Source organism: Pteropus alecto, unplaced genomic scaffold (assembly GCF_000325575.1).
Source record: "Pteropus alecto unplaced genomic scaffold, ASM32557v1 scaffold22, whole genome shotgun sequence".
NCBI lineage: Eukaryota > Metazoa > Chordata > Mammalia > Chiroptera > Pteropodidae > Pteropus > Pteropus alecto.
Genome location: NW_006434839.1, coordinates 8,886,652 through 8,909,968, shown reverse-complemented (window position 1 = coordinate 8,909,968; position 23,317 = coordinate 8,886,652). Strand labels below are relative to the sequence as shown.

The 23,317-nt window shown below is 37.0% G+C and overlaps 1 protein-coding gene across 1 annotated transcript in view; it reads right to left on the bottom strand.

Annotated features, from left to right (window-relative positions):
* The window catches only part of COPG2 (coatomer protein complex subunit gamma 2), a 109,417-nt gene extending 86,918 nt beyond the window's left edge, over nucleotides 1-22,499 (bottom strand). The window contains exons 1-4 of the mRNA XM_006910512.2: nucleotides 22,395-22,499; nucleotides 21,767-21,847; nucleotides 19,183-19,254; nucleotides 6,597-6,676 (exon numbers count right to left, since the gene is read on the bottom strand). Coding sequence (XP_006910574.1) covers nucleotides 6,597-6,676; nucleotides 19,183-19,236 — 134 coding nt within the window. The 5' untranslated portion in view covers nucleotides 19,237-19,254; nucleotides 21,767-21,847; nucleotides 22,395-22,499. The remainder of the gene's footprint in view (nucleotides 1-6,596; nucleotides 6,677-19,182; nucleotides 19,255-21,766; nucleotides 21,848-22,394) is intronic.
* Nucleotides 22,500-23,317: the final 818 nt, after the last annotated feature.

Sequence of the window (23,317 nt, the reverse complement as noted above, 5' to 3'; positions counted from 1 at the left end):
GGAAGCAGGCAGAAGACACGCAGTGTCTTCTGAGAATAAAATGGAGTACTCAGAGATGGGGGGAAACTCAGGACTGGTTCTGAAAGCCAAAGATGAACTTGAGGGAGTGTTTAACCATGTTAAAACTGAGAGGTCAAGTCAAATGTGGACTGAAAATCGGCTTTTAGATTTTGCAATTAAGAGGTTACTGGAGATCTGTGAGAGAGAAGTTCCACTATAGTGGTAGCTAAATCACATTATAATAGTATTTCATTTCCTTTCTTGTTCTAAACCAAGTCCTGGCAGTGACTCCTCAGATGTAATATTCAAGGACAGCAGCATCATTCAAGTAGAAAGGCTGCTTCAGGCTTGAGTATCTCTTACCAAGTAAGTGGATGAACACAGCTTCTCAGTTCCTCAGGAACCTCACAGCATTGTCCTCCCCCCACCCAAATCCTCACAGTATCCCCACAATTGATTTCAAAACTGCCTGTTGGATAACAGTTGCCACAACCTATTTCTTCCTAAAGCATGGAATGTGAACTGTTTGTTTAATTTTTTGAGACAAGGAATGTAACTTATCACATACTGATACCTCCCCGATCCTCCCCAATCCTACTCCCTAATGTGAGTGCTAGATCATTCCTCAGGATTCAATTCCAGAATTCTAAGCAATCTTCAGATGCATACTTTCACTGGGTGAGTCTATCAGACAGGGGGAGAACAGTACACAGACTGTCAACATACTTTACCATCCTTAACTAAATCTCTTCATGTTTTTATTTTTTAAAACCCGAGTTGTAATTTATATACAATAAAAATGTGTAGCTTAAGTGCTCAGTTAGATGACTTTTGGCAACTGTACTCACTCATGTGACCTCCACCCAAAAGAAAACATTGAACATTTCCATCACCTCAAAGTTCCCTCATGCTCACTAACAGTCAACTTCCTCCAGCTTGCCGGACTCTGGTTTCTATCACCACAGATGAGTCGGGGCTGGTCTTAGACTTATATAATCATGTTTTCTTTTGTACCAACACGTTTTAGAAATTTGTGTTGTTGCCTGAAATCAACTATTTGTTCTTTTTTTTCGCTGAGTAGTAGCCCACTGTATTAATATACCACAATTTGTTCATCCATTCTCCAGCTGACGAACTTTTGGGTTGTCTCCATTCAGGGCTATCACAAATAGAGTTGCTATGAAATTCTTGTAGTCTTTTTTGTGGCCATATATTTTCATTTTCCTTGGGTAAATATCTAGCACTGGAATTACTCATCACAGGGTAGGTATATTGTTAACTTTAAGACACTGACAAACTTTAAGGCAACTGTACCATTCTACTGTGGACCAAGAAAAGGGTTCTATGGAAAGTCACCTCTCAGGGTGATCTGATCATAAATTCCTATTGGGCAGGTCATGGTGGGCGGTCCTGCCCCAGACATATAACTTTTTAGTAAAAGGTTTATCTTTGCATTAAGCAAGCCCTGTCTGTTGTTTCTGTGCATCTGGGTTAACACGCCTTTGAAATAAACTGTAATCATGGAAACAACTGAAGCATCCTTTGATAGAAAACTGGATAAAGATGTGGTACATATTTACAATGGAATATTACTCGGCCATAAGATGAAATATTTCCATTTGAGACAACATGGATGGACCTTGAGATTATCATGCTAAGTGAAATAAGTCAACCAGAAAAAATTGAGAACCATATGATTTCACTCATCTATGGGACATAAAACTGAAAGCAACAAACATGACAAACAGACTCACGGACAGTGAACTAGTGGTTACCAGAGGGACGTAAGGGAGAGAGAGGTAGATAAGGGTAAAGGGAGTCAAATATTTGATGACAGAAATTTAACTTTGGGTGGTGAACACACAATGCAATATACATATGCATTATTAAATTGTACACTTAAAACCTCTGATTTTATTAACCAATGTCACCTCAATAATTTTAATAAAAAAATAAATAAAATGAAATAAAATTTACATTTCTAAAACTTAAACTGTAACCACCCTCCGGAGAGCCCATAATCTTGTTAAAGATCCTATAATCGATCCTCATCCTGCTTTCTCCTACCTTCATGTCATCTTCCTTACTTTACCTCAATTTCGAAGTCGTAAAAGAAGCTACAAAACTAATTCTCCAGAGCATGAGATCTTGCTCCTCAGCACAGGGCATCAGTTTGGCTCAAATAAACTTAGAAAAATTCTCGACAGGTTTGGACATTTTCATGTTGACACCACATTCCCACCTACACACACGAGAGTTTCAACTGTTCCACGTACTCGATATCGGAGCAGGCTTGATTTTGGTGGTGTCGGGCTTTGTTATTTTAACCATGCTAGTGGGTATGGAATGATACTTCACTGAGGTTTTTACCTGCATTTCTTTGGTGGCTAACATGAAGTATATTTCCATGTGCTTACTGGCTACTCGTATATATTGTGAAGAGTCTGCCTACAGGTTTTCTTAATCTCCGTGGTTTCTTATCAAGCTAACACAATTAACTATGTATGTAGAATGGTCATCTATATTAGTTTTCTATTCCTGCAGTAACAAAAGACCACAGTTACTATCTTAAAACAACAAAAATGTATTATCTTACAGTTCTGTGGGTTAAAAGCCCAACATAGGTCTCACTGCCTAAAGTAAAACCATTGGGTCTGCAAGGCTACACCCATCTCATAGGCAAAATTCACCCCACACATTCGCCCCATCCCAAAGTCCCCCCAAATCTCAACACATTATAGCATCAACTCAAAGTCTAAAATTTAATCTAAGTTTCACTCAGAGGTCCCAATCTTATCGAAATCATCTAAGTTAGGTATTGGTGGGACTCGGTGTAATCAATCAATCCTGAGGCAAAATTCCTTTCCACCTATGGACCTGTGAAACTAGAAAGCAAGTTCTTGGCTCCCAAAATACAGGTGAGACTGCCAGAGGATAAGAGAGGCAGACATTCCTGTTGAAAAAGAGAAATGGACGGAAGAGAGTCACCGGTCCCATGCAACTAGGAAACCCAGATAGGCAAAGTAGAAGTGGTTTCAAGTCCTGGGCAGAATTCTCTAGCTAGGCTTCTCAGCTCTACCGCGTGGGCCCGCACTTCCACCCGCAGAGCCGTCCTTCCTTTCCATGAAGGACGCCATGTGTTTAAAGCTGAGTAGTCTTATCAGCCTGTTTCCTGCCTGTAGAATTTGGGGCTCTGACAGCCATCTTTCACGTCACCCTCTCTCTGTCCCTTTTAGTCAAAATTGGAAATGTTGTTGCTGGTATAAGATTCTCAAGGGACTGCCATATACGTCCAGAGACTCCATTAGACAAGAGGCTCCTTCACAGATCTTGCCTAGATAATCTCACCACTGTTTTTGACTTCTGCTTAGAAGCTGAGGGACTCTATGAGTCATGCCCTTGATCTCTTCAGAGTGTTCTGTGTGAGTGACTACTCTGACCTTTTCATCTTTCTGGGGTTTTAGCAAAAGGCTATGGAGTAACCTTGTCCCTAGGTCGCGTTTTCCTAATGAATCTCTTGATTTCAAGATCTTTGCCATTTTAGTAGGCTAAGAATTTCCAAAATCAAGAACTCCTGGTTCTTTTTTTGCGGTATAACTGACATACAGCACTATATTAGTTTCGGGTGTATACCATAATAATTTGATATTTATGAAGAACTCCTGGTTCTTGTTTAACAGGTCTCTCAACTTATTTCTCTACTCTCAAATTTTACTATAAGTCGCAAAAAGAAAACAGCTTGTGCCTCAACACTCTGCTTGGAAATCTCAGTTAAATATCCAAGTTCACTGCTTAGACGTCCATTTAACTGCAGGAAATTATTTCCGCTTTCTGTCACTATACACCGAGGATCCCCTTTTTTCCACTTTCTAACATCTTCCCCATTTTCCTCTGAGCCCTTCCCAGCAGCGCCTTTAATGTCCGTATTTCGACCAACAGTCTGTTTACAACGATTTGAGTTTCCTCCAAAGTGATAAATACTATCTCTATCTTGCCCCTCACTTCTGAGTCTTAGTGGAGTCATTAACATCCATATTTCTAATAACAGTTTATTGATATCAATGAAGGCTTTTCCTATCATGCTCCTCAAAATTCTTCCAGCATCTACTCACTGCCCAATTCCTAAGCCACATGCACATTTTTAGATATTGGTTACAGCAGTACCCCACTTTCAAGTACCAAAATCTCTATACGTTTTCTTTTTCCCAGCTCTGAGATATAATTGACATACAACGTTATGTAAGTTTAAGGTATACAACATATTAATTGGATGCACTTCTATATTGCAAAATCTATTAGTTTTCTATTGCTGCTATAACAAATTAGCGCAAACTTAAAGGCTTAAGACAACATTCATTTCTCTATCTTACTTCTTAAGTTAGAAGTCCAACACAGGTCTCACTGGGCTAAAATCAAGGTGTCTGCAGGGTTGCATTCTTTTTTGGAGGCTGTAAGAGTAATCCATTTCCTCGCCTTTTCCCACTTCTAGAGGCCACCCATAAACCCTTGGCTCATGGCCTCCTACCTCCACCTCCAAATTCAGCAACAATGCATCTCCCTGACCGCTTCCGTCAGCACATCTCTTTACTGACCTTCTCCTCTCTCTCTTTTCCACTTTTAAGGACTCTTATTCTTATATTAGGCCCAGCTGGGTAACCCAGGCTACTCTCCCCATCCGCTTATTAGCAACTTTAATTCCCTTCTGCTGCGTAATGTAACATATTCACATAGATCTTGGGAATCAGGACGGGGATATCTTTGGGGAGCCATTATTCTGCCTACTAAATTTACTTATCATTTAAAATGAACTAGAAACCAACCATAATTCATGGCAGCCTAATAGGACTCAGAGGGAAGTATTAACAACTAAACAAACAAAAAACCCTCAAACAATAGTTGACTAATGTATTTTTAATTTTTCCAATATTTAATGAATCTATCAATCTAAACGAAGATTTTCTATTTCTTATTTGTAATAGACACCGTTCGCTGATTAATCCAATACCCATTTTCAACCCCTTCTCCCTTGCCTGCCCCTAATACTTGGGCTATAAAAGCTAAATACTCACTTTCCTGGTCTCCTAAGGATAGTCATATAACACAGCTGTGCCAAATGAAATCTAAAAATTGCCTTGGGAAAAGCAATTGCATACCTGATAAAAGAGGCAGATGGTGTTGGTCCTCCCTGGCTCCCTTCCCGATGCCCCTCCCACCTTGAATGATGCATTGCCAGTAATTCAGGCATCTATTTTGCAATAACGTGAGAATGTCCACAAAAATCCAAGAGACACCAGCCCTGCCACTGTTAAACTACAGAACCAAAGCCAGCTACTCTATTTTGTTTCAATGACTATTTACATCTGGCTTTCTGTTACTTTCAGCTGAAAGCTTTACTAATTAAAACTACATTCAACACAACTGCTGGTTAAAAACAAGCACCCTCCTCCAGAATGTATTTTGTTGTACAAAAAACCAGATTCACTTAAATGAGTTATAATTAATAAGGCCATTATTTGTTAAGTAACATTTGTTATATAATTTGGAACTCTAAATTATATATACTCATTCTAGGACACTTAGAAATTATCAAAAGTTTAAAGAAAATAAATAGCCATAATCCCAAACATCCAGAGATAATCTACTGGTAATGTATCAGTGTATTTCCATCCATATGTTTTTATATACAGACATAAAACATTTTTAACCTGAGTCTCTATGGAATGCATAGACTTGAATCCAACTCCCATTCGGCACTTTATTGAGGACTCTTCCACGTCATTAAAGATGTTTCGAAATTATTTTCAAAAAATTAAAAATCAGGTTATAAACATGGCTAATTAAATAATTTTAACAATGGCGACATTTAAGTTGTTTCATCCTTTCTGCTAGTGTAAACAGAGTTGCCACAGACATCACCGTACATAAGTCTTCCTGTGCTCTGATTATGTGCTGAGCATAGTTCCACAGATGTGGCATTACCGGGTCAAGGGGATAAACTCTCTCAAATATTCAGCAAAAGCTGCCCAACTGCTTTCTAGAAAAACTGAATCAATTTATTATTCTCCCTCCTGTATACAAAACATCAGCCTCCATTACAAGTACTGAGCCTTTTTTCATTTTTGCCAATTTGATGGGTAAAAATATCATAACTCTTTATTGATCTTTTAATTTACATTTTTGGTTACTAGTGAAAATGACTAAAGATATTTAGAGCCTTTATACTGGTTATTTTATAGAATTATTACTTAAAATTTTTTTAAATATAAGAGTTCTGCATATATTATAGATACCTTTGATGTACTTGTAAATATTTTATTTCAGTGTATTGTTTACTTTTTAGTTTTGTTTATTTATTTTTATGAACATTTATAATGTAATCATATCTATTAGCATTATCCTTTGTGACTTCTTTCTTTGCTTTATCAGATAAACATGGTTTTTACATGATGACAACCACATTTGAGAAAAGAATGCTTTAAGATATGTTCTTTTAAATTCCTATTGGCTTTCTTTTAGTCAAAAAAAGTAAAATAAAGAACAACAAATATCCACTAAAAACATAAGTACCCCATCCTAGGTTTTGACTATTCACATACCTGCTTGTGACAATTATCACATCTTCAGAGATGTTAGCCATTTCTTTGATGGTAAGGTAGCACATTCTTCTCAATGTTTGCTGGAAAATTATTTATAAAATGCAACAGGTTACTCATAAGAAAATGGTTTTTTAAACTATTTGAACTGAGGACCCCTAGTAGATATATTTAGAAAGTTATTCTTAAAAAGACTCTTATCTACCCAAAATATCTGGATGAGAAAATATTCATACTACTACTCTTTTGTAACACAAGTAATTGATGGCACGGACACAGGAAAACATCTATACGAAAACTTTCAGTTAATCATACGGGTCTTTACACAGAGATCCAAATTTGGATTCCAACAGTGTGAGTCCGAAGACTTAGGTTTTTCAAAATGTTAAAGGCTTGTCCTGGAAAATGGATATTTAAAAATTTTTAAAAACATGTACGGAGAGACATGCAGACTCTGTATTTTCCTCAGTTCAGTGAATACGGATATTTTTCTTTAGAGTATTTGTGGTTTTATAACCAAATTCCATTTTCTTTTTTTTAAGTTTTTAAAAAATTTTTCAATTACAGTTGACATACAATATTATATTAGTTTCAGGTCTACAACACAATGGTTAGACATTCATATAACTTAGGAAATGATCTCCCTGATAAGTCTAGTACCCACCTGACATCATACATAATTATATTATTATTGACTATATTCCCTATACTGTACTTTATATCCCCGTGATTATATTGTAACTATCAATTTGTACTTCTTAATTTCTTCCCCTTCTTCGCCCAGCCTTCCAACCCCTGTCTCAGCTGGCAACCATCAAAATGTTCTCAATCTATGAGTTCATTTCTGTTTGTTTATTTTGTTTTTTAGATTCCACATATAAGTGAAATCATATGGTATTTGTCTTTCTCTGTCTGATTTATTTCACTTAGCATAGTATCATCTAGGTACATCCATGAACCAACTTCATTTTCAGTTATCAAGATTTTAACATGGATACCTAGATCTAAAATAAGTGTTAAGCTAACAATAATAAAGTTCCATCCTCCCTTCCTCTTCACCTGGATCTCTTATTTATTCACACAAAATGGGCACTGGTTCCTCCAGCCCATCTATTCTCATGCCCTACCAAGTAACTTCAAATTTCTTATAAGTAGTGAAACTCAAATACATCAGATCCAGCTTCAGGGTCCAAGCTGTAGAAAGAATCTGGTGGAGACTACTGAGCCCAGTAAGGAGAGGGAAAAAGGGAGTAAGGATTCTGATGGTGATTAAATACAGAAAAAAATCTCTCCCGGAAAAAGAAAGCCAGTACAGGGCAGATAGACGGGGCAGAGGACACCCATATAAAGCTGCTATGAGAAGAAAACAGAAAAGAAGAATCAAAACTTCAGAGCTGAAAAAAATGCCCCCTTCCCCAGTAAAAATCTACTATGAAGCAGAATAAAGCCAAAGATACAAAAAAAATTAGCTAAAGCACAAAGAAGGGGAGTGGTGAACATTATTAGTTATTGATGAAATACAAATTAAAACCACTTCAGATACCACCTCACACCCACCAAAATGGCTAAAATTTTAAAAAGTGAAAATACAAAGTGCTGGCAAAGATGGGCTCATAACCGCTAAAACATACTGACTAAACAAATACACAGAAATGCTGAATAAAATAGGAACAAAAATTTTAAATATATAGTCGAGGGCAAAATAAAGGGAAATTCATAGGTGCCACAAACAGAAAAACAAACAAACAGCTCATAGCCACAGAAGTACAAGGCCAGGGTCTTACTGGCATAGGATATAGTGTCTAAAGTCTAGGGAGGACAGGATTCTAAAAGGTATATTCTTCAGGTGCAGGGAAACTTATTCTAGATAATAACAGAAATACAGCAAGGAATGAAGAATAAAAAGAAAAAAGTGGTAAACAGTAATAAGACAGTATGGTATAGGCAAAAGAACAGACAAAAAGATCAATGGAATATAAGAGACCACCCTGAAAGACACCCACATAATTAGAATCAACTGATCTCTGACTAAAGAGCGAAGACCATACAATGGAGCAAAGATAGTCTCTTCAATAGATGGTACTGGAACAACTGGACATCCACATGCAAAAAAAAAAAAAAAGAAAAAGAAAATGAATCTAGACACAGACCTTGCATAACTCAAAGTAGATCACAGACCTAAATGTAAAATGCAAAATTGTAAAACTCCCAGAAGAAAACCTAGAAGACCTCGGGAATGACAATGACTTTTTATGTAAAACACCGAAGACATGATAATACTAGAAATAATTGATAAGCTGGCCATCAGTAAAATTAAAAACTTATGCTCTGCAAAGGACAATGTCAAGAGGATAAGAAGACAAACCATAGACTTGGAGAAAATATTTTCAGAGCATGTATCTGAGAAAGGACTGTTATCCAAAATATATAAAAAAAACTCTTTAGAAAGTCAAAAATAAGAAAACCAAACTGACCAAAAAATGGGCCAAGACCTTAACAGACACCCACTAAAGAAGATAAACAGATGGCAAATAAGTATATGAAAAGATGCTCCACATATGTCATCAGGGAAAGGCAAATTAAAACACTAAGATACCACTACACTCGTAAGAGAATGGCCAAAATCCAGAACACTGCCAACAAGTGTTGATAAGGATGTGGAGCAACAAGAACTCTCAGTCATTGTTGCTGGAAATAAAAATGGTATATTCACTTTGGAAGATGTTTTGGCAGTTTTTTACAAAATCAAATATACTCTTATTGTACGATCTAGCAAACATGCTCCTTTGAATTCACCCAAAGGAGTTGAAAACTTATGTCCAGACAAAAACCTGCGCATGGATGTTTACAGCAGCTTTATTCACAATTGCCAAAACTTGGAGGCAACCATGATGTCTTTCAATTGGTGAATGGATAAGTCAACTGTGGTGCATCTAGCCAATGGAATATTACTCAGCACTAACAAGAAATGAACTATCAAGCCATGAAGACATGAAGGAATCTTAAATGCATATTATTAAGTGAAAGGAAAAAATCTGATAAAGCTACATGCTGTACGATTCCAACTATATGACATTCTAGAAAAGGCAAAACCATGGAGAGAGTAAAAAGATCCATGGTTGTCAGGGGCTAGTGGGGAGGGGGTAGGAATGAGCAGGTGGAGCACAGAGGATTTTTAGGACAGTGAAAATACTCTGTATGATATTTTAATGATGGATACATGTCGTGGACTCTGAGTGACTGTGATGTGTCAATGGAGGTTTATGAATTCTAACAAATGTACCACTGTGGGGAATGTTGATAATGGAGAAGGCTATGGATGTTTAGGGGTGGGGGGTATTTGGAGAATCTCTGTACCTTCCTCTTAAATTTGCTGTGAACCTAAAACTGCTCTAAAAACAATAAAGTCATTTAAATGTTTTAAAGACATTTAAATCTCAATGAAAAACAAAAAATGATTTTATGATATATATACATATATGTTTATATAGTCATATACATATAAGTCATAAGCATATCCTAAGGTTCTCAAATTTCCACGAACGGGAAAAAGATATAGATGAATATTAGATTTTGCTAAGTCAAAAATCCATGTTGCAATTTCTAGGGTACCCACTACGAAAACTTTGAAATTGTTATCCCACATATTGCTGACACTCTATTTTTATTCAGTCTTTTTTTCTCTTTGTTTCATTTTGGATAGTTTATATCTTGAAGTTCACTGGTTTTTTTTCCCTACTGCAGTCTTTAATCTGCTATTAATCCTCTGCAGTATATTTTCCATCATAAATAGATAGATAGGCTTTATTTTTAATTTGGGGGTCTCTCTGCATGTCTATTTTCCTCCTCATTCTTATAGCTTTCTATACATCCTAAAGCATCTAGACCATATCTATAATAGCCATTTTAATGTCATTACCTGCTCATCCATCATCTTTATCAATTCTGAGTTTGTATCTGCTGATCCATTTTTTTCCTGATTATGGATAATATCTTCCTCCTTTGCATACCTGATAATTTTTTATTGGATGCTATACATTGTGAAGTTTATGTTGTTAGGTACTGGATTTTGTTGTATTCTGTTACATACTATTGTATTTCCTTCTGTCATGAGGTTAGGTTACCTGAGATCAGTTTTTTTACTTTTGAGGCTTGCTTTTCAGCTTTTTAAAGCTTTAGCCTAAGGCTAATATGTTCCCATTATTGAGGTGATACCTTTCTGAGAACTATTACAGCTAACAAGGTCCTTCTGCTCTCACTAGTGGGAATATGAATTATTCTCAGCCCTGTGTTCGGCTGATTTTTTCTTTGGCCTTGGGTAGTTTCCTTTTACATATGCACAGATAAGTTCTCCTCCAAAAATTCAAAGAGAAGCCCTCAGTAGACTGCTGTAGCTATGTCCTTCCTTCCTTTCTTTTTTCCCTTCCTCCCTCACCTCTTTACTCCCTCCACCCCCACCCCTCTTTCCTCTCTGGTACTGTGCCCTACAAATTTGAGCTTTCTTGGCCTCCCCACGCTCTATGTACTTTCTCAACTCAAGAGAGATAACTAGGCTCCTTTTCAGTATGCACTCCCTGACTTGAGGCCCATATTTTGCCTCTGGGCAATGAACTAATGTAATCCTAGGGCTTACCTTGTTTTTCTTTTTCTTCAGATCACAGGCCCAGGATGCCTGTTAATCTAATGTCTGAAAACTGCTGAGTATATATTTTGTTTGATTTTCTAGGTATTAATGGTAGCAGGGTACACCTAGCCCCTTTACTCCATCATGGCTGGTAATAGAACAGAAATGTGTTCTTAGTATCAAAATACACAGTGAATTACCTAGTTACTCTTTTATAATTCATTTCCAATAGTAATCCATTTTAATGTGTCTCTCTTTATAGCTCAGTATAGTTGATTTATGTAAATGTTCTTTGCATTCTTCATTTACATTTAACATAGATAATGATATATTTAGGTCTATATCGACCACCTATTATATAGTTTATGTTTGTCCTGCTTGATCTATGTTTCTTTCATTGTATTTTTGCCCCTTTTTCTGGCTTGATTTTTTAGCATTCTATTTTTCTGCACCATTAGTTTGGAAGAGAAAAATAGTTAATAGAGAATCAATGAAACAAAAGCTGGTTCTGTGAAAGGATTAATAAGCTTGTACCTCTAGACAAACTTCCCAGGAATAAGAGAGAAAAGATACCATTTACCAATATCAGAATGAAAGAAGAGACATCACTACAGATCCCACAAACATTAAAAGAAAAAAAAATATGTATTATGTATTATGAACAGTTTCATGTCAACAAAGTTCAGCAATTTAGATGAAATGGACAAATTCCTTCAAAAACACGAATTACCAGAGCTCACTCAAGAAGACAAATAATCTGAATAGCAACATATCTATTTCTTTTTAATGGAGTTAATTATCAAAAACCTTCGCACAAAGAAGATGGCTTCAATAGTGAACTCGATCAAACATTTCAGGAAAAATTAATAATGATTCTACAAAAACTCTTCTAGAAAGCAGAAGAGGAGGAAAAACTTCCCAACTTTTATGAGGCCAACATTATCCTGACAAAAACATAAGAAAAAACTACATATCAATACATTTCATAAACAGAGACTCAAAAATCCTTAACAAATTTTAACAGAAACCAAAGATTTTATATTTTCCAAGAAAATAAATAAACACATCTCACCATATTAATACATTAAAAAAGAAAAACCATAATCTAATGAAATACAGAAAAGGCATTTGACAAAATTCAACACCCATTCACGAAAAAAATCTTTCAGCAAACTAGGAATAGAAAGGAACTTCTTCGAACTGATAAAGGTTACCAATAAAAAACTTAGCTCAAACATCACACCTAATGGCAAAAGACTAAACACCTTTGCCCTAAAAATCAAGAACAAAGTAAGGATATTCCCTACTAGCACTCCTATTCATGCTGTATAATACAAGAAGACAATAAAGTAAGACGAACAAATAAAAGGCATAAATATTGGAAAGAAAAAAGTAAATCCTGAGGAACCTCCCATGTTCTTAGAACTAATAAATGAATTTATTAACAAGATCACAAGAAACGGGCACCATACAAAAAACTACTTAATTTCTATAGACTACCTACACACAGTAGAAATACAATAGCATAAAATATATGACCTACATTAGGGATAAATTTTACAAAATCTGTATGACCTCCATGCTGAAAGCTATAATACTGCTGACAGAAATTAAGAGACCTGAATAAAGAGAGATATACACCATGTTTGTGGAGCATAAAACTCAATAATGTTACAATGTCAATTCTCCTCAAATTGAGCTTTAGATTCAATGCAATCCCCATCAAAGTTTCAGGAAGCTTTTTAAAATAGAAATGAACTAGCTGATTCTAAAGTTCATGTGGAAATGCAAAGAACCTAGAAGAGCCAAAACAATTTTGAAAATAAAATAAAATAAAATGAAATAAAATAAAATAAAATGAAATAAAATAGGAAAACTATTAAAAATTTTCCAACTTAAAACTACTGTAAAGCTACAGTAATCAGGATGGTGTGGTACTGGAAGAAGAGTAGACACGCAGGTCAATGAAATAAAAAAGAATGTTCTAATGTGTCAATGTAACTCAAATGTCATTATTTCTTCCTCTTCCCCTCTTCCTTCCATATCAATATGCAATTATTCCACTGCAGGGAAGAAGAGAAAGAAAATGAGAAGCAATCCAACCCTTACTTTGTGTATATGATAATACACAAAAGTTAATTCAAATGGATCACAAAGTAACTGTAAGACATAAAAACTACAAAATGCCTAGAAAAAAAGCGTAAAAAATCTTTGTGACCTTGAGTTCGCTAAAAATTTCTATGATACTCATCAAATGCACAATCCACAACAGAATAAAAATGATAAACTGGACTTCGTCAAAATTAAAAACGTCTGCTCTTTGAAAGACTGAAGAAATGGATAAACAAGCCACAGGATAAGAGAAAATATTTGAGAAACATATATCTGATAAAGGACATGTATCCAGAATACATAAAGACATCTCAAAACTCAATAAGAAAATACACAACGAAATTATTTAAAATGGGTAAAAGATATAAACAGATCCTTTACCATGGAGATATATGAAGGCAAATAAAGCACATAAAAAGATGACTGAGGTCATTAGTCACTAGGAAAATGCAACTTAAAATGACAAAGAGATACCGCTACATACCTATCAGAATGGCTGAAATTAAAAACAAGCAAAAAAAAAGACAATGCTGGAGTGCTGGCCAGAATGCAGAGCAACCAGAACTTTCATACAGAGATGGTGGGAATGGCAGTCACTTTGGAAAATGCGCTGGCAGTTTCCTACAGTTAAACATACACACACAAAAAAAAAGAGACAATGCTGGAGTGCTGGCCAGAACGCAGAGCAACCAGAACTTTCATACAGTGATGGTGGGAATGGCGGTCACTCTGGAAAATGCACTGGCAGTTTCCTACAGTTAAACATACACACATACCTATCATCTGACCCAGCAAGCCCACTCCTAGGTATTCACCCAAGAGAAATAAAAACTTATGTTCAAAAACTTGGACATGAATGTTTACAGCAACTTTATTCATAACCACAAAAACAAATCGAATATCCTTCAACCAGTAAACAGAGAAACTGAGGCGTATCCATAAGACGAAATATTGCAATGAATAAAAAGGAGTAAACTACTAATACAAACAATAACGTGGACAAGTCTCATATGCATTATGCCGAGTGATGGAAAAGAAGGCTCAAAAGGCTCCATATAGGACGATATCATCCTTATGACTTCTTGGAAAGGAAAAGACTATAAAGAAAGAAAAGAGATTAGTGGTTGCCTGGGGCCAAGGATGTGAGGGAGAGATCAGACAAAAAGGCAGGAGAGAACTTTTTGGAATGATGGAAATGTTCTAAATCTTGACTGCAGTGGTGACAACGGTGCATTTGTCAAAACTCATAAAACTATCTCCTAAAAAGGGTGAATTTTACTATATGTAAGTTATATGTTAAAAAAGAAAAAGAAGACAACAGTGGTAAGTGTATGAAAAGGTAAACCACAGACGGAGGAAATATTTACACACCTATCTAATAAAGGTCTGGTATCCAGAAAATATAAAGAACCATACAACCCAGAAGATAAACAATCTGATTTTTTCTAAAGTATAAAACATGTGAACAGACACTTCACCAAAGACGATATACAGATGGCAAAAAGTATATGTTTGCTTACTACATGCTTAATATGTTCATCATTAAGGAAATACGAACTCAACAATGCCACTTCTAGATAGTAACCAAAAAAAATGAAAACATAGGTCCATCCACACGAAGACTTACACTTGAATATTTTCAGCAGCTTTGCTCATAATATCCACAAACTGAAAACAACCCAAATATCCATTAACTTGTGAATGGATAAATAAGTTAGAGTACTACTTAGCAATAAAAATGAACAAACTACTGATACACACAAAAACTTGAATCATCTCAGCAGCCATAAGCTAAGTGAAAGAAACAAGCCATAAAAGTCATCAAAGACTATATACTATATGATTAAATTTAAACAAAATTCTAGGAAATGCAAAACTATATTATCAGAAAGATCAATGACTGCCAGGTGCTAGGGGCTGAGGGAGGACACAGACAACTAAGAGACAGAGCAATAAGGGACCGAGAACTAAGGGAGAAGGGAGAACGTTCCAGGGTGGTGAAAGTTTCTCTATCAGGACTGTGGTGATTTTTCCATGACTTTATACGCTGGTCAAAACTCGCTGAACTGTACACTTAAAATTAGTAATTTTATTGTATACGTCGTCAATGAAGCTGACTTTTTTAAGGCTTAAATGAAAAAATTAAACTTATAAATCAGTAGAAAGAATATAAATTAGCACAAAATAGGAACAATTCACAGAGGAGGAAACTAAAATGACCACTGAACATATGAAAAGAGTTTCAATTTCAGCAGTGATCATGAAAATGCAAATTAAACCACATAGAAATGCCATTCACATTCTTCTAAATGGCAAATAGTTAGGTCTGATAATAAAAGCTGCTATCAGGAGCAGGTAAAGGTTTGAAGCAATGTCTGTGTAAATTAGTTCAATCCTTTAAAGATCAATTTGACAAGATCAAATAAGTAGCATTATCTAGAAATTCCACTTGTAGGTAAGCTACCCCAGAAAAATTCTCACTATTTGCACAGGAAGACATGTACATAAACATTATGTGTAATATCATTTGTAATAGCAAAAAGTAGAAGCAACTCATATCTACCAACAGGAGATGGGTAAATAAATAGGATTACTGTATGTTTACACATTGGGATTCCACTCAGCAGTGACACTGACTAAAGTAAAGCAAAAGTACATGTGACAAGTGGGTAGATCTCAAAAATATATTAATTTTTAATTTGTACAATAATATGAAGGTGACAGAATTTGAATTCTATTTTAAAACACAATCATATTAAGTATATATTATGGATACAAACCTATGTAATACATAGGTAAGTAAGTATGGACAGGAGGCTACCGATCTCAAAGTAGTAACAACCCTCTGGTTAGGAATGAGCTCCACGTGATGCTGGCAAAATCCCCACCTTTCCTTCCCCCCAGTAGTATATCACACCCTCGATTCCATATTCTGTCTAAGGGACCATTAAAATGAATCACATTACGCTGTACATGGGTATTTATTTCATGTACTACAAAAAACCTAACATGTCCTGACCATTACTCATCGCCTGGACACTTATCACCATGCAGCCGGGTAAAGCACCCAATCTCACTCCATCTTCCATCCTTCCACAAACCCCAAACCCACCATCACGCTCTCTGTCCCTTCCATCAGCCAAATCCCTTTTATCCCAAACTCTTCTCTGGACGATCCCATCCTTTCTCTAACTGAAACCTGGCTCTCCCCTAAGAAGTCCCCTGCAGGCTTCTCGAAGTGTGGCTGTTCTCTCTCCCATCCTACGAGTGGGGAAGCTGTCCACGCAGATCCTCACTGCCTATTCGAAATCACTGCACTGCCTTCTTTCCTTCACTGAGCCTCATCCTTCCCTAAAAAACTCTGGCTTTAAAGCTTACGCCGTTAGACTGTATCACCTGCCACCATTCCTGGCTGCGTACACGGATACAGGTTACTTTTCTTATTTTTTAAAAATGTTCACTATCACTATCTCCAATATCACCCACTAATAATTATTGGTGACCTTAATATACATACAGATAGTTATTAAAACTCTGACCACTGTGTGGAACTGACCACCTCTTCTCCAATGCTCCTGTCCTCCTTCCTATTACAATCACCCACTCTCACTGTCACAGCCTTTACCAGTAAGAGCATCCCTTTCATAATTTCATTTCCAAGCATTTCTCTCTCCAAGCACCGCTCCTAACTCCAACAATTCTTTCACTCCGCCATGACCTACAATCTATTGAGCCTATCAACTATTTTACTGTCCCAATCAGCTCCTGCTTTTATTGCCTCCTAATCAAACAGGGATTCCATGGTCAATATTTCAATTACTCGACTTCATTGCTCCTCCCCGTTTATTAACCTGGCAAAATCCCAACTCTGATTAAATCCAGTCTCTTCCATGCCTTAACCTGAAGCCTGTAGCTGGAAGAAAAACATTTGCCATGCTATCTGGTAATACTTTACATTTATGACCACTAACTTCAAGGGACCATCTGTCCTATCGAGCAGTTCTACATTCCCCAGAAAACTCTTTCACGCTTTCTTTTTTTTAATCTCTGTACTCGAGGCTTCGAGTTCATCCTCACTGTTTCTTCCCTGCTCTGCATCCTCTTCCTTGCTCCGTGTACAGCTTTTCATCCCAACTGCCAGCCCTCTAAGCAACACCAATGCCAGGCCCACCACTAGACACTGGGGCTACAAATTCATGGAGCGACAAGAGGCAACAGCCTTCCATAACTTTTATAACAGTCCCTCTCTATGGCCCCACTTGAAAGAATGCCTAGTTTTCTAATCTAATTTCTCTAATAAGTAATTCTATTATAATCATAGTGGTTCTGGTTCCCTGATTGAACCCCAAATTTTTAGTGCAGAAAGTGATTAAAGGGAAACAGGACCTTAAGGATAAGAATCTGAAGTTGCTTCTCTGATTTGATAAAAGGCATTAATGACCCTGTTTCCAGTGCTAAAAGGGACACTAGTAGTCCATGACATACTGGCAAAACACTTAAATTACGATCTGCAGACAAGTATAATCAAGAACATACAGAAGACAAAGCTTTGGGTGAGCCAGCAGTTGCTGCCATAGAACATTTTTGTGAAAGGAGCTGTACAATGGGTTAGTTGCTTCTAAGTACACTGGAGAACCTGGTAAAAGAAAACGATGAGCTCAGAGTTTTAAATGCACAGCTCAAGGTCTGGATAAGGGCTGGAGATCTTCTTTAATGCCTCACGTCATGTTGACACTGGGCTGAGATTTCTGAAAAGCACATCCTACAGGTGGCTGAGTTCCAAAGCAAACGCAATTCACGCCCTTGTGGGGCAGCTTATGTTAAAGTTGGGGCCTTGATTGGGAAGGGGCAGGGCCCTGAAAACTGGCATGGGGACATATGGCCAGATTCTGATAAAGCGAAGTACTTTGTTTTGAACCCTTAAATGCCACCAACCCTCCTTTGCAAGTAGAAGCAGTTCTTCCCCCTGCCTGAGGAAATTTGGGGTTGGGGTCAGGGTTGGGGTTACGGCTTAGGCTTTAGGGTTTCAGGTTTCTCCCTTTGCCTGAAGAGTGTGCAAGGGCCTCCCCTGAGACAGCTGCCTTCGAGGGACAGCAGATGTTCCCGAGGACCCACTCCTGAAACTTCTCATTGTCTAGCTATATAACCAGACGCCAAAACCTGGGGGTCAGGCTGATAATGTGGCCTATGATATGTAAAAGTACTGCAAGGTCTGGACAATTTATGTCAACTGAAAGCCGGAAAATATATATCCCAGAATTCCTTCCCCGTACAGCTCTGAACTAGAGCTGGGCAGAGAGAAAAACGTGCCACATTAGAAAACAGGAGCAAAGCGGCAGCCATTATGCTCTGAGAGTCAGGGTGGTCTAAGGTAATGAAAGACAGATGCAGAGGTTCTGGCAGCTGTACTTTGTCCTCATTCTTCGTTTTCCCTACTCCATGTCCTCTTTCCCACTCTGCATCCAGCTCTTCTTCTCAGTTGCCAGCCCTGCTGACCAACAGCAACTCCAGGCCCACCAGAAACTTGACTAAGAACTTAGAGATGTGGTAGCCTCGTCCGCTGAGTTCTACACCAGTCCACTTCCGCAGTGTCATGCCGGAAGCTGGAGATGAACAGTTTTTATGACTGCATGGTAGATCTGTGGTTGAACAGCTTTATACTATATACTTTCATTCTTTTATTTGCACATGTCCTTTAGTGAACATTTATACATTTCATGAAGATAAACAATTTTTAAGTAATCTTAAACATTTCAAGTAACCTTCCCAAATTTGGAACACTCTAAGTCCCCCAAGGAAAACAAATCAAAGGAGTTTTTTCAGCCTAAAAGAATTTTTTTAAAAAAGACTTACATCATTAGATTGAAACAATCGAGTCATTGCAAAGAAGGCTTCTGTGGCTTCCATAGTTCCAAAGTGTTCACCCTAAGTGAAAATTTAAAACAATTTCTTAAACTTAAAAAAAAACAAACCAAAAACAGTTAAGGTTTTCTCTTTATTTCTGCAAAAGTCTTTTAGAATACAGGAAAAAATCTCTTTGTAAACATTCTGCCTCTTTGCTATTTTGCTGGCTTTCACTTTATAAACCTGCAGAGCCACTTATCTGCTCCTTATTTAAAATAATATCACATATCATGCTACAAAGGTTCCAGAATAGTGGTCTCTAACCTTTTAGCAGGAACTATTTTAATTTCACCGAAGAACTGTGATTTACGAGGAGGTAGAAAATGATAGCAAATTGAGTTTCTAATCAGATTCAGAGGTTATTGCTACACTGCCTACAAGGAGAGATCACACCTTGTACGTTTCTATAATCAAATGCCCAACACAAAGCCTGACGTTCTCATAGGCACATAATAAATAATAAACTGTAAAGAACTATTGTTAGAAATCCCAGAAAACATGACACAAAGGCACCCACCGAAAGGGCAGGAACCAGATTAGATACATACCAGTAAGGTTTAAGGGGCTACAAACAGATCTCGAGATACTGGTTCAAGCCTCTAAAAACATGCTATGGATTGGAACTTTAATGTGCTCAATAAATCAGCTGAAAATCGGGCCAAAATGCAGAGTCTGACTCAGTGGCTCTAGGCTGAAGTCTGAAATTTTGCATTTCTAACTAGCTCCCAGTGATGTGAAGGCTGCAGACCTGGGAATTACATTTTTTGAGTAACAGGGTGTTAAATAACTTATTTCACTTATAGTCAAAACATGGCAGATTTCAGACCTGAAACATTACCATTTCAATATTTAAGTTCTTCGTTAAAGCAATCCTATATAATATGTTAGGCTCAATCACTTTTCGGAACTTCAGATTTCACAGACTATAAGTAGACTTCACTCTATTTGTCATGAGTCTAAGAAGCAGCAAATTTTGAGGACACACTTGGAAAGTTTAGGATGAGAGACAAAGTATAATAGTTTACCATGATTTCAATCCAATTTGCTCACCAGCCAAGAGATTTCTCTCTTTCTTTCACAACTATTTCCTGCCTACCTAGAAGTACAGGTACTTTTCAGTCACACTGGTAAAACTTTAGTCCCTCCTTGACTAGAAATTCAGAAAAAATACGGGTATATATGTCAACTCTGATAAAATTTAAAAGTATTTTTTCTATAAAGCTCTCCCAAGGACTAGAAAATACTCAGGTTCCCAAACCTGTTTATCTGTCAGCCTGTGCTTGGAAATTTCCTTACCAAGGTAATTAAATGTTTCAACATGAGCTATTGGCCAAGAGAAAAGTATATGGTACTGTGAACCACTGTCAACTACTCAAAACTGTTTACACAATGGACTGATGCAACTTGGACACGAGGTGTACTATGAAAAGTGAAATCAAAATAACTGTGCCTAAAATGTTTCTAATATGTTACCACAGAGGGATGTGATGTTTGCAACGAGATACGTTTTATTTAAAAGTATGTCCTTTTTGTTCAGTCTCTATTTGCAAACTACAAAACTAAATTATGTCTCTGGATGAGGTCTTCCGTCATGAAACACAGTAAAGGTAAAATATTCTCAAGGAATTCAAACAGGAAACCATAGTCTTCTTAGCACCATATGTAAACCGCCTGAGGGGGTGTGTGTGCATGTGTGTGCCACATTTTCTAAGGCCCTAGATATTTCATGAGATTTTTTAGTCTGAACAAAATAAATAAAATTTAAAAACAAAATTAATAACGATAATGGCAAATAGAATCTATGTTTCATTACGGCAAATATTCTTGGTTTTGTCTGTTATATATATCCCCAGTATCTAAAACGGCACATAGGACACAGCAGGTATGCAATAAACATCTGCTGAATGATGGAATGAAAACTATTCCTGAATGCTTACTATGTGTTCAGGACTATTCTCAATGCTTTACATTTATTATCTCATTTAATCATTACAACTTTATAAAACAGGTATTGTCATAATTTCCATTTATAGAAAAGGAAATTAAGGCACAAAATGGTTAAGCCCAGAATCATATTGTTAGTAATGGTGGAGTAGGGATAATAAATATAAAATGTGACTATTAAAAGCAAAGCTTTAAAACATATACCCACCCATCTCACACTCCAAAAAAGGGTAAAATATCTTTCTGGAATTTGTCTAAGGTTTTGCACTATAATTTTGGAGGGACAAAAAGACCTCTGAACAAATCTAAACAACATGTTTTAACATCAACTAATACTTGTTAAATTCAAATCAATGTTGAGAGTCTATTAAGTACTTAGCTGGTTTAGTACTTCATACATAAAAAAGAAGCATATGTCACTGTCATCCTCAATAAGTTTTACATGTTATTGTGTAAATCAAACACTGTAGATTTTTTAAATAAGTGAATTTTAAAAAAATAAATAATTATTCTTTCCAGAAAGTACTTTATTGCATATTATGTATTTTTATTCCAGGACACAAATCTGAAGAAAATCAAAATAATTTACCTGGTTCAGTAAGTAAAGAATCTTTGTAAGAATATGCAAACATCTTCTTGGATTGATGGGTGTTTCATTGAACAGACGAGCCTATGGAAACAAAAAAACATTGTTATACATAATATATTTTCTACTTTTTCTATCACAGATTACAGAAAATCAGCTTTAATAAAATAAAGACTATTACGTATTTTAATCACGAAATCCAAATAATGTTAGCTGCCTACAGTTTTCCATTTATTATGGATATGGCCTTGGTTTTCCATTCTGTACTCTCTAATTCATTCTCTTAGGCCTACTACTTCAACTTTGAAGGCTTGAGCCGTTAAGAATCAATATTTATCTACATCATTTGAACACAATGAGTTTAATACCTATGACTTCCTTCACTAAACACCTCTTCTGGAATTTTATTTAGTTCTCAGCATGCGGCTGAGTCTGCATGTTTTTGCATTTCTATAAGCTCTAGACTCTTCTGTCTGACAAGCAATCCCTCTTCCTTTTCCTTCAAGTGTATATTCTCTGAACTCAGTTACACTTTTTAATTCTTATTCTGGCTCTCAGCATTCCAGGGGCTCTGTGCCCACCATTCTAAAGTGGAACAGAAAGGAAGGAATACAGTATACTTGGGCCATACCTCCTGTAAAACAGCGCTCTTCTCCAGATGCCGAAAAGGATTGGAGCCACTACCTACAAAACGAAAAAAACATCTTTAATAGCTGTCCTACCCCAACTTATATTGTTCAGAAGGCTATGAAATGCTTGGGCTATCTCATCTAAGTGAACGCTTGGATATTACAGTGATAATCATTACTAATATGCATGTTAAGTTGAATATCATTTTGATTATGGTACCAGTTCTGGCATTGCTTTCCAGTAAGATCTTGTACTTTTGTAGGAACTCCGCCCGAAAGGAGTGTCTCCTTTCCCTTCTCTTCTTTTGTTAACAAAAATCTGTCCTGTCCACACAATTAAGATTAATGAGATTGTGACTGGGCGCCTTTGGACTTCCCTAAAGGCGAGCATGATTTTATGTGTTTCTAACATTTACTGCGAGGCAGAAGAGCTTAGCAGAGAATCATGTAAACTTCAAGCTGGAAGGGGCCATGGAGGTTTTACTAACCTAAACCTCTACAACACTTTGTGAGAGCAGCTATCAAACGCTGAGTTTTGTTTTGTTTGTTTTTGGAGGTGGTTTGGCATCTTCTGCGTTTGCTCTGGACCAAAGCACCAAGACGCAATTCACTTTTGGATGGCTGAGCATTAAATGATCTAGGTATCATGGGACAATGCCTCCCCCTGGGAAGCGGACAGAGTAAAAGGTCCAGGAAGACTGTAAGGTACAAGGAAGGCACCTCAAAGTTCATATACACACACGATGTCCCGTGGATCTCAGACCCACTCTGGGCCTAACTCCATCGGCACCCCTCGCCTCTTTCACGCCGACACCCACCCCCGCCGCCACCTTCGAAGGGCCAGCCGCCTCTGCGAGCAGCCCACCCCTGGCGAGAGGGGCGGGGGCGACTTGGAGGGGCTGCGCCGACGGAGGGGGAGGGGCGG